The following is a 12,679-nucleotide window of genomic DNA, read 5'->3' as shown; positions in this document are numbered from 1 at the left end:
GCAACCCTCCTACCAAAGTGCAACGGTATGCCTGCAACTTGTATATAAATGCATATCGCGCCCGCCCTTCTCAATTGACAGAAAAATGGAGGGAGAGCGTTCCTCTTTCCGCGTCGTTGATGTCCACTTATCAGATTCGACCTCTACTCTCACCAAAAACACTCTTCTTTGGGCTGCAAAAGAAGATAAAGATGAGGAAGGAGCAGCAGGAGAAGTGCTTGAAGAGTCATCGCTACAGATGTCGAAGTTGGGGCTTCCTACTTCCTTCTCTTCTGCCCCTCGCAGGTCTTCCTCTCACAAAACAAGGCGCCACAAATTGAGCCGCTCTCATGACCAGGTGACCCCTTCTCTAGTTTGTGATACGGTAAGCTCGTCTGCTCACAGCTTCCAAGTGATCAAGGAGGGCTCCTTTGAGGAGGTTCCTGTGCGGGTTTGTAGTGATGAAGCAAATCATTCTGTGTATGCAGATACTCTGGCTTCTTTGCCTCTGTACACAGACGACGTCACTAATGATGGGGAGGCGTCTCTGTTGAGCTTTCCAGTGTGTTCTTGGCCAATGCGAATGTTTGAACTAACTGGCAACTTTATCAGAGAAGTTGGAGCTCTGTTGTTTAACATAGAATCTACCAGTCGCAAAAGCGCAAAGATGCGAAACATAGTTATGGCGGAGGCTATGGCCACAAATGACGACTTTGTATCAAATGATTGGGCAGGTCTACTTCGAAAGGATGGTTCAACAGTCTCAAATGGTGAAGCTTCCGATGAGGGGTATGGCGAAGGCGCAACGATGCCAGATATAGTTATGGCGGAAGTGATGACTGCAAATGACAACAATGCATCATGTGATCACACAGATCTGGGTCGAAAGGATGGTTCAACAGCATCCTTTGGTGATGAGGGGTCTGTGCCCTCTAAAGGTGCAAATACCCCAGAGTTGGAGTCAGTGGCTGTTGCCGATTCTGCAAGTAATGAAGGGTTAGATGTTAGGGTTGACAATCTGCCAGTCAAGGTTGCAGAACAGGAAAGTCATGCTGAAGGCCATCAACTTTCAGACCCGGAGGGATCTATTTGGTCAGCATGCTGGGATGACTATTATGGCACTTATTACTTTTTCAATTCAGAAACGCAAGAGTCAACTTGGGAGCCTCCTAAAGGATTTGAAACTTATGGGCAGGCTTCTTTTGTGCAAGGCACCGACAAGGACCAGATTATAAGAGACTTATCAACAGATTTGGAGGCTGAAGAAAAAGAAATGTCTACAGTAGATGATTCTAAACCACATGGCTTACAACAAGGGGCCTCATGTGCAGAGCTTGTTTCTAGGATTTCAAATGGCAATGGGACAGCTGAGGAGGTTGCAAAAGATGGCGGTGTGTTGATGGTTTCAAACAATGTTGCACTTCTAGTTGATGATGATTTAAATAGTGGAATAATCATGGAAGGGGAGATTGTTCTTGCTGACGGTTCATGTCTTCATTTGGAGGAAGCCAATACTACTGCTAACTCTGCATGCTGCCCTCAAATTGCCATGAAAATTGACAATGTGCACTTGAAGGTCTTGGAGCCGTTAATGCAGGATACTGTTAGTAAGGACTCAGTAACCCCAGGTCTGGAAAATTGCCATTGGTCAGTGTGCTGGGATAATGATTATGGGCGGTACTACTTTTATAACACGGAGACATTGCAATCAACTTGGGATCCTCCAGAGGGCTTTGAAGCTTATGCTCATAATGCAAGGAACAAGCTGTCAAGTGGTCCAGAGGTATTCTTCTCCGAGAAGAATAAAGCAGGAACAACCTTGGAGGATAGCTCCAATGCGGGTACTTTTCAACAAGCTGTGGAGATCGTGTCAAACAATTCAAAAGACAGAGAATCAAGTGAAAGTAAGGAAAACACAAAAGCGGTCGTGGCACTTGAATTCCCGCGTTCGCCTTGTGACGATGTCTCTAGTGGCGGGATTGCCCATGTGGAGATAGCCGATTGCAAGATTGCTGTGCTAAAAAAACGAACAAAAAAGGCTGCCCAATATTATATACGGTTAGCAAATCAGCATGTAGATGCTGCGGCATCTAGCCCCACTATCTCCAAATATTGGTTTCAACGCTTTCGTCTTTTCTCAAAGTATGATTTGGGAGTAAAGCTTGACGAAGAGGGTTGGTTCTCAGTGACACCAGAGGCCATAGCAAAACACCAAGCAGCACGCTGTAAGGGTGGCACGATTATCGATGCATTTGCTGGTGTGGGGGGGAATGCTATCCAGTTTGCACTTGCTGGTCATCAGGTGGTTGCAGTTGAAAATGATCCAAAGAGAATAGAATATGCACACCATAATGCTAAGATTTATGGTGTTGCGGATCGCATAGACTTTGTGCTGGGCGATTTTTTCACAGTTTCATCGTCAATGCGGGGAGATGTGGTCTTTCTTTCGCCACCGTGGGGTGGACCGGACTATTTGGATGCTGCAGTGTATGATATCTTAACCATGCTGCAACCCAAGGATGGGGCAACCTTGCTCAACGCCTCACACGCAATAGCACCGAACATCATGATTTTCCTACCCCGCAATGTAGACATGGACCAGCTTGCAGAAATTTCGAAAACACTCTGGTCGCCCTGCTTTTGTGAAGTAGAAAGAAACTTTTTGAATGGAAAGCTGAAAGCAATCACTGCTTACTATGGCCAGTTCAAAAGCACAGAGCAGTGAGCAGCAAATGAACACTTTTTGTAACTGAATAGTAAGGTTTACGGCATATTGTATATTAAGAACAGAGGAAGATCAGTGATGTGAGTGATTTGGTTTTGCCGCCAATATATTATGTCTGGAGGGTAGCCAAATTACTTGTACATATTTTGCCACAGTATTGTACAAGTAGCAGACAAGTCCTCCATCAATCATAGCTGCGTCCATAATTGAATGAAAAGCTAAGGTTTCGTAACGTTTTTTGGCAATAATCTTGGGTACTTTACGAGTAATCCCTGTGATTCTCACTCTCTTCACTTGCAAGAAAGCTTGACATTATTAGTCCATCTCCAATCTGTAGTATCATTGTGCAAAAACCTGTTTGCTCTTAATCTTTCCAGTGTTAATGTGCCTTCAGAGTTAAAATGTGATTGAACTTTGTACCAGCCAGCTGAGGTTCTGACACCGGGGTTGTCCATGTCCGACCGCAGGACCTGAGTGTCGGACCATCCAGTCGTGTATGGATGCCTGAACTAGTATGTTAGGTGTCCGGTCAATGACCATCAGGGTTGTCCATGTCCGACAGAGGGGACCCGGCGTCCGACTTATCACGGACGTCCGAACTGGTTTGTCCATGTTTGACAGACGACCTGGCCAGATCCATACGGATGTCTGGTCTGGTATGTTAGGAGTCCAAACAGTTTGGCCGTTGACTTACTGACTCTTGTTCTGGGCAAATTTGGGTCCTTCAGGCCACTATTGTCATATGGCCTATGGGAGAAGGCCCACCCAAAACTCAAGGGTGTGGGACCATGTGGTACAAAGATGCCATTTGGGCTTTCCTAAGCTCTTATCTAGGCTCTCTGGAACGTCATAATAGCTTTGGCCTAACATTGTATTGTACTAGCATTGGTTGCTCGGAGATGTCAACCCTGTCTGACACACTTACCACTGTTCTGGCAAGAAAATGCATGCTTGTGATGCCGTTAATAATATTGTTTTCAAAATATAATTGCACCATTCTCTCAATAGCAGGCTGTTGTATTTTGATATGAAATAGTTTTCTAGTTTTCTGTATAGACACGCGTGTCGATTTTTGGGGCATGAAACAGTGGTGTACCTAAAAACTAGAGCATTTGAAGACCTGACTCGGTGCAAAGCCATTCTAAAGATGGTGGAAAGCCCTCAGACACAGTAGAATGGAAAGGAGACAATGAAAAGTGTCTTCACCAATGTTCAAGAAAAATTACTTTGATAACCACTTACATAAATTCCTAGTAGGAAATTTTGCAAAATAAATAGCATTTTTTGCATTTTTACACATTTTTAATGAATTTCGAAGCGGATTATCTCCTTCTCCCTCTCCTCTAAATCAGCTATTTTTATTTGCCAACCAGCTCAAGGCTAAGTTGAGACACACTTTTCTTGAACACTGGTTCTCAGACTCTCACACATAGTGAGACGGTTGAGTATGACATCAAAGTGAGAAAGAAAGGTGGTTCCATTCAATTGTCAAATCATGAAAAGGGTGAGATAACAAGATGATAAATTTTTCTCCTTTGAAAAGTAAGGGGAGGCCTCCAAGAGAGTTCTTGAGTTACCCCTTGTAGATGGTGGGAACAACCTCCATACTAAGATTCAGATGGGCGGCTAGGTTGATAATTGTTGAGGCCAATTATCGCAGACGGTCGGTCAAATACCCAATCTAGTGGCTACAAATAGGACCCATTACTCGTTTTACGGGTCACTTTTCACACACTTTTCCAATCTACTGGTCACAACTTAGTGTCTTGGAGCTCTTCATGCTCTTGTACTTTTGTAACTCTAATCATCAAGTGCAGAGTAGACTTGGCTCACACTGTTTGTACTTTGCTTACATTGATCTAAATATATTCCAGTCCCAATTTTCGATTCCAGTCTATATTTAAGTTCTAGTCTTTGCATTTCATTTCAGTCTCTTCCCGATCTGATATTTGAAGTCTCAAGCTGATATGAACTAACTCTAACTACCAACTTGGAATGGTTTGTCATAAATGATCAACTCATTTCATTTTGGCGATCACGGTGGCTTGAGCTAAGTTTCTCTCGACATACGGACTATCTCCCAGCTGGTGTTAGAGCTAGTTGTAAGTAACCATGCCGCACAAACGAGTTGCCTATGGCAGAAGACCAGCTACCAGATTCATGGATATTCTGAACTGTGTCAGCACTATCCACACGCTCTGATAGTGGGAGAGAACATGAGAATGAGACAGATGTTCCTCTAGATCCAAGAACAATTGAAGAATAAAGGGATTCTCAGATTCCACCTATTCCAAGAGAAGACATGTAGAGAGAGCGGACCGACGGACCCGATCTCAATATTCAATCCATTCCAGGAGAAGATGTGCAGAGAGAGCAGACCAACGAACCCGATCTCATGGATCTCATCGAAGCAAGAAATATACTGCTGATAGTGAGGGCAGCAAGTGAAGGCATCGATCAACAATACATAAACCAGCAAAGAAGCTTGAAGAAGACACAATGAGTGAATCTGATGATAACAATGATTGGGAAGCTAATACAAATCACTACTATAAAAGGCGATCCAAAGAGAGAAAGCCAGCTCTGAAAACCACATCCGGTCACCATGAACATTTTATTGACCTGAAAATCTCATTTTCAGTCTTCAAAGGGGGAAAGAAAGACGATCCAGACATACACACTCAGGCCTTCGAACATTATGTTGAGCTAAAGGATATAGATGAGGATGAATGGAGAGAATATTTTCCTCAAACATTGGAGGATGCAGCTAGAGAGTGGTATTACCATTGTACAACCTGTCAGCTCATATCATACAACAAGTTGATCAAAGCATTTCGCATGGAGTATTCTAATAACAGAGGAGATGACGACATATTGTGCGAGCTAGATAAGTTAAAGCAAGGCAAGTTGTCACTCAAAAGTTATATAGAAAAGATTAAGGAGCTGACAAGTCAATTGCAGAAACCTCCATCAGAGAAGAGGATGAGAGCCTGGTTATTTAACGGCTTTAAGAATAAGAAGTTAAGAGAACAAGAGGTTCTAACCTCCACAAAGAAATTCAACGATCTTGTTCAAAGAGTACTGAATCTAGAACAAAAGCTAAAAAGGAAAAAAGCCATAAGAAGAGGGATTCCAATGATAGTGAGACATTGACTGAAGGGTCAGAGTCTAACACAACTTGTAGCTCATCTAAGAGTGACTCAGGAGAAAAAGGCAAAGGCAAGAAGAAGGGGGCATAGACCAGAAAGTTAGAAGAGATGTCAAAACAAATAGCTAAAATGGCCAAGACAAAATCTTCAGTCATAAAGACGGAGATCTGATGTTCAAAATGCAGATCGATAGAGCACATATGTGATGAATGCACATATTGCAAGACTTATGAACATGTGTGGAATAAATTGGAATCAAGATTCACCATTTCAAGAAGGAAAAAGACTTATCAATGATTGCATTTACGAATCTCCAAGCAATGAAAAACAGATGCGATAAGTGACAAGTACTGGTGGTGGCAGAGGCAGATACCAAGGGGATACTGGCCGGGGTAGAGACAGAGGTAACTTTGGAAAAAGAAGCTTAAATTGTTATACATGTGAAAATTATGGTCACTTTGTAGCGCAATGCACGGAGGTTTCCAAACCAAAGGAATTTGAACAGAAAGCACATGAACCCGTGTCAGTAAGGGTGGTGACTAAAAGTAAAAGTGTCATAATTGAAGAAATTCTAGAAGAACCTTGAGAAGAAGCAAACTACTGAAACCAAGAAGTGGGAACAATATAGAGCCATATGGAAGGCAAAAGGCAAAGAGAAAGTAGTGGATGAATGGCAAGAACAACGAGAGATGGCAACCAAGACTATAAAGAACTTGGCAAAGAAGACGCCAGAACAGCCAGAGTGGTTAGATGCTTAGACGATTCAATTAAAACTATAGACTCAACCTTCAGGGTCTCAAGAAGAGAAGCACTTCTGCAAATAGGGGAGATAGCAGTATCTGAATTGAATGAATCCATGATAGCTGCAATTTAGAGTCTGATTAAAGAGGTACGACAAGTTAGATCAGACTTGATCGAAGCTAGAGGAGATGAATTGGTGAAGGACCAGTCAGAGAGTCCATCACAGGATCAGCCAATGACCAGACAAGGGAAGTCAACCCATAAAAAACTATGAAGATAGTTAGGTAGAGGAGAGATCTTCTAGTTTAAATTGTAGTTCTGGTATGAATGATACAAAATATATCTGAAGGCCTATGAAAGAATTCACAAGTTGACAGTAGAGTTGGATGATATCAGACGCACATTATCAGAAGCTGCAAAGTTTATTAGACAGAAGAGAAAAGCAAAAGATGAAGCGAAAGCGGTGTACCTGATAGCCAAGAGAAATTTAAAACCAGTATTATGAGAAATTTAGATTCACTTTTGAGCCCTGTAAGAAGTTCTACATTAGCTTAGAGAAAGAAAATGAAAATGCTAAATAATATATTTTAGATGATGATTTTTTGAGCCAATAAAAATCCAATGACATATTCTTAGTTAGGTAGCCACTATTTTTCTTTTCTTATCCTTCATTCTCTTGTCAAGAATCCAACTAACCGTAAGGGTAATAATTTGAAACACAAACTTACAAGCCTTTCCCCCGAAAACTTAATTCTTAGTCATCAATCTCGAACTATCAACTCAAAACATGGGACTAATTGTTAACTGAGCCGACGTCAGTTAACAAAAGCTGTTAAAGACCCACACTTTATGAAGCATATCAAAGATGAATACGGAGAAGCAATGAAAATTGGAGTTACACATTTTTTACATTTTTCAAAATGGTCATGTAATGTAAATTTTTGATCTATTTCAAGCCATTCTAATAATTGTAACGTGTTACTAGTTCAATGAAATTTCCAAGCTGTAAAGAATAGGTCATTTAGTTTGCCTAGGCTGCAGATTCAGTAAATTGTGGAGCTCTAAAGGCCTTGGGCGCCCGGACATTGCATATTTTTACCCTAGGTATATAAGACAATGTGTAAATGAAATGAGGGTTCTAAGCTTCATTTGTTGAGACCACTCTTTAGTAAGAGCTCATGAGGTGTGTGGCTATGGAGTCTTTGAATTTGTCCTTGCTCATGTGACTTGATTAACACTAATCAAGGCTTAATTCTCTTTCACTATGTCTCTCTTATACTTCTTATGATTGTTAAAGATTCTTTGGTTAGCTAGATTGTAACTAATTAGTGATTAATCTCACTCTAATCTTGTGTGATTTTCCTCTATTCTTTGGGTGTGCATGTAGGTTTGATTGGGGTGTGGATGCTCAATGGATCTATATGTGTACGCTTATGATTAATGTGTTGCATGATAGGACTAGCGATGCGTGCGTCTTTGCAATCATTAGTGTGTGTGATTGGGTTGATTTGAGGTGAAGAAAAGTGGATTGGAGATTGCCAATCTTTGTGGCTTAGCTCCTCCATAGGCCGAAAAACCCACTTCATAGAGTTGTCGTTCATGTTGCCATGATTAGCTCACTAATCGGTGAGTGTTTCTATGTCCTAGCCGAGTAGCTCATCCCTTCGGATTTACAATTATTGTTGGTCATTTGAGCTAAGCTATGATGGTACCCCCAACATTTGGCACTGTTTTTGGGGAGCGCTGGTCTACGCTAGTGTAATTATGGCATAATCGGATTGGTTTCCTCACTAATTTCACTTGTGTGTTTATGGTTTTGTGGATTTTGGATGTGTGTGCCTTTAGCAATGTGTTCAATTTCACCTAATTTGATACCATATCTAGCTGCCTACACACTCTAATTTCACAATAACCCCTTGCTAATTTCACTGATTTTTGCTAATTTACACACTATTTTTTTATTAATTGCACTAACATTTTGTGCTTATGCTTTGATATTTGCCTAATTAGAGGCTTGGTTTACATTCTAACAATGCTAGTTTGTGCTAATCGATGAATGATTTTGGAGGATCGATGGAAGCAACCTACCCATTGTGTAATCGACGGTTGAATGGTGTCGTTGACTTCAAATCTTATGCGGTATGCCAAAATTTTTATAGAATTGAATGTGCAAATTGATGGTCGCATGTGCTAATTACCATTGTAATTGACCGAATTGCATGCTTGGATGGTCAATTGCAATTGTGTGTACTAAAACCAAGTGTGTGCGTATTCTAATTGAGTGTGTGTATGCCTAATTTTAGGTGTGTGCGCACTATTTTGCCCTTGTGTGTGCGCCAAAAAATCAATGTGTGCATAATGATTTTGCCAATGTGATGATTTATTTGTGTTGTGGTCATGCCCAATTAGAGATTTGTGAATTCAATTTGAAATTTCGACAAAATTAACCATTGTGTGTGCGCACCTAAAAGTTGGTAAAAACTGTCAATTATTAGTGTGTGTGTGCGCTAAAAAAGTGCTTAATCCGCATGATTAATTCAATTTTTGATTGAAAATTTGAAGTGTGTAACGGTTAATTGCTACGTTTTCGAGTTCAAATCAGGGATTTACACACTCCGTTTGTGTCAATTTTTGACCTAAAATTGCCGCTTTAATTGCCTAGTTTTGATTTTTATTGGTGAAATTAATTGGCAATCAAATTGATGTGATTATTGTGATTTTATTTGTCTGCACTAATCCCCTATGTGTGGGGAATTCTCAAAAATTTTAAACAAAATTTTGGTAACTTTTTGTTAATTTTTGCATTAATGTTTTTATTAATTTCGTAAAAATTTGATATCTTGTGATCTATTTTGTGTGCGTATTTATTGAATCCTTCTAAGTGCTTTTGTGCCATCCGTGGCCGAGTTTTGAGTGTTTCACTATTTTCGGGAGGGCCTGGTTGTTGATTTTGTCGTAGTTGGTATTTATGGAAAAAACTGCTAGTTTTGGTGTGTTTGTGCATGCCAAAAGTGTTCATTGTGATCGTCAATGATTTTTTGTGAATTATAGAAATTTCAAGAATTTATTTGGATTTGTTGGATAATTTTTTGGGATTTCCTTGTGATTTTTATCATTTTTGGCTAATTTTTTGCCTAAATTTGGCATTTTTGAGTTTTTTAAAAAAGAAATTGGAAAAAAATTTGTTTCAATGAGTTCCGGTGGTTGATTGCAACCTTAGGTGTATGCTTTGGTGAATTTCTATGGTCGTGCGGACTCGGCGACCAAAGTTTGAGTTCGATGGGAGAATCCGACTCCTACGGTTTGTTTAGAAGAGAACTCACTCTTGCGTCTATTAAGGTTTGAAATAATTCTTTTTTTTATAAAATCGCTCCTCTCAATCCATCAAGATACCCTCTCTCATCCCCACCCCACTCTCTCTCTTCCCCCTTGGTCTAGAAACGTTTAAACAAAATCTCTCTCTCTCTCTCTCTCTCTCTCTCTCTCTCTCTCTCTCTCTCTCTCTCTCTTTGTAGTCGTTGGCAAGGCAGTCACACACACTACACTCAATCTCCCTCTCTCTCTCTCTCTCTCTCTCTCTCTCTCTCTCTCTCTCTCTCATGAAGTCGAAGCTTCTCTCAATGAGACTGTCAAGGCGGCTCAGCAAGAAGCCAATGCAGCAGCGTGTAAGAAGATCGACAGTGAAATCCAAGTGGCCTTACAAGAGTGCCGGCTACAAGAATCCCTTGCCCTCAAGATTAGAATTGGAGGACTCTCCTCACCATGGTGCACAGAGGAGGACACCCTTGAAGAAGCCATCACCAAGCTCAATGACACTCTTCAACCAATCAACATCAAGCCCGACACTGTCTTTTGGATCAACGACACACATAGGCATGTACCACCTGGCCAATGCATCCTCAATTTCAAAAACAAATAAGAACGGACAAGGATGCTATGCCAATTCTACTTAGGGCAGTCACTTATCAAAAGACCCCTATATCACGTGCGTTCAAGAGGTAATTAATAATACCCCAATATACATACTATTTTTACACTGTGAGCCTATTTAAAAAAACCCCACCCCCCTCTGTATGTATACATTTTTATACATTTTGGTCTTTTAATAATCCTCTCTGGTTAACTCACGTGATATCATACACATTCTAAAAAGTGACCGCCCCAGGCAATCCTACCACCTAAAGGGGACAAAGCTTTGGATTGCCGAGGAACTAACTAGAAACCAACTCAAGCATAAAGCAAGCAAGCTCAAGCAAATGCATGAAGCTTGTAAATGAGGTAAATGGGCAGTCTATCGTGGTGGTAAAGCCATCATTTAGGAGTTTCAAACTCCCAAGCCAACTCCCCCTTTACCTGACCCCCCTTAGGTTTTGATCTTGTTTCTTTCCCCCCTGATGGACCCTCGGTCCCTAACTGATATGTATTCAACACCTCCACCCCAACAGAACGGATGTAATGTTTTGTTTTGTTCCCATGGGTCGTATTTGAAGTCCATGGACGATAATTAAATCTCTCTCTCTCTCTCTCTCTCTCTCTCTCTCTCTCTCTCTCTCTCTCTCTCTCTCTCTCTCTTCCTTCGACAATTCGGCTCTGGAGACATGCACCCTCTCTTGAAGTCTCTTCCACTTCTGCAGCACATCGACGTCTGGTCAGTGGACCCCCTCTTTCTCTCGTCTTCTCTCCATAAAAACCCTCTCTCTAGCCCTGCAAAGTTGCACCCACCCTAGTTCGACGACTCTCTCTCTCTCACTCTCTCTTCGTGTCATTCATTGTGAGGCTGCTTGCCCACCCTGAACACTTTGATAGGCAATGTCAAATCACGCCCTCTCTCTTTTCCCCTTCTATTGCGCACGTGCGTTGTCCAACCAATCCCCACTCCCTCGCACTCTGCCACAACAGTGCTGCCCCGCCATCATTGCAACCTTCATCGTCGCCAGTGACTCGCCACCCTGCGAGCATCTACCAGGCAGTGTTCAGGAAAAGTCAATCTTCCAAACATACAGAATTCCTTTCCTTGAGTTTGCCGGTAGGAAAATTAGGGATATTTTTTGGAGTTTTACACTATTTTTCTCTATTTTGGGACGAAATTTCTCCTTTTTCCCTTGCCCTCAATTGGCATTTTTGAAATTGGAAACGACATGAAATTAAACTGAGACACATTTTTTCCGAACACTGCCGCCAGGTCAACGACCTTAGGTAAGCATGGTAAAAGTTCTTTTTTAATTTAATTAACTTATTTTATTATTGTTGCTATTTAATTTCAATTTTTTTATTTGTTGTTGTTATTTAGTTAATTGGTTTTGTTCTTAGTCAATTCCAAACAAAAAAGACGTTTAAAAAATTAAAAGAAAAATAGGAGAAAATTTCTTTTAAAAAATAACAACCCCCATCCACACAAAAAAGGGAAAAAATCACACATTTTAAAAAAATAAAAAAAGCATAAAAAATAGGAAAAATTTAAGAAAATCTCTTTAGAAACACACAAAAAACAAAAAAAAGCTAGAAAGTAATAAAGAAGGCCTCAAATTTCATAAAAGATACAAAAAAAATCTTTATAGAAAATTCATTCAAACAGCAAAAATTATACAAATAAATCATTAAAAATTTAGAAAAATCATAAAACCTTTAAAAGATCCATAAAAACTACAAAATTTTAATTTTCAAAACATTTGTAAAAATCATAAAAATGCCAAGAAAGTTAGGAAATTAAAAAAAACTCACAAAAAAATAATATAAATAAAAGGGGAGGAGTAAAAAAAAGGGAGGCAGAAAAAACAGAAAAAGGTCGTCAAGAGAGTCGTGCACGAGACGACAATTAGAAGAACAACCAGAAAAACCCAAAAAGGGAGTAAAAAGCTGAGAAGCGAGCCTTGAGTTGGTAAAAAGTTCAAAATTTGTCAAAAAGATTAGAAAATCAACGAAACGCGATCGATTGAAATCTGGTCGTAAACAACCCAACTAGTTCTGTAATTGGACACTCAAATGTCCTAGGACACTAAAGTGTCCTGCTTTTCCATCAACTTTTGACATTTATTTCCATAAGCTAACAATTGACTTTTTGGCTCTTGCCCATTGAGTGCATAGG

At 40.4% G+C, this 12,679-nt stretch overlaps 1 protein-coding gene across 3 annotated transcripts; it reads left to right on the top strand.

The window, feature by feature from the left end:
• Nucleotides 1-19: 19 nt before the first annotated feature.
• Nucleotides 20-2,936, top strand: LOC147436044 (uncharacterized). 3 transcript variants are annotated; one of them, XM_086488943.1, is made up of 2 exons: nt 198-337; nt 468-2,936. In XM_086488943.1, the coding sequence occupies exon 2, from the start codon at nt 557-559 to the stop codon at nt 2,702-2,704; it is 2,148 nt and encodes a 715-aa protein (XP_086345069.1). In that variant the 5' UTR covers nt 198-337; nt 468-556; the 3' UTR covers nt 2,705-2,936. The 3 variants fall into 3 exon arrangements, with proteins under 3 accessions (XP_086345067.1, XP_086345069.1, XP_086345070.1); XM_086488944.1 differs by having other exon boundaries at nt 225-364; XM_086488941.1 differs by having other exon boundaries at nt 20-2,936.
• The last annotated feature ends 9,743 nt before the right edge of the window (nt 2,937-12,679 follow it).

The sequence above is a fragment of the Adiantum capillus-veneris genome, chromosome 18 (genome assembly GCF_014529385.1).
Source record: "Adiantum capillus-veneris isolate H3 chromosome 18, ASM1452938v2, whole genome shotgun sequence".
Lineage (NCBI taxonomy): Eukaryota > Viridiplantae > Streptophyta > Polypodiopsida > Polypodiales > Pteridaceae > Adiantum > Adiantum capillus-veneris.
This window is presented reverse-complemented; position numbering and strand designations above follow the sequence as displayed.

What these genes read in the sequence shown, in the direction of transcription:
- LOC147436044 (XM_086488941.1), top strand. Translation starts at nt 86, where the DNA reads ATGGAGGGAGAGCGTTCCTCTTTCCGCGTCGTTGATGTCCACTTATCA.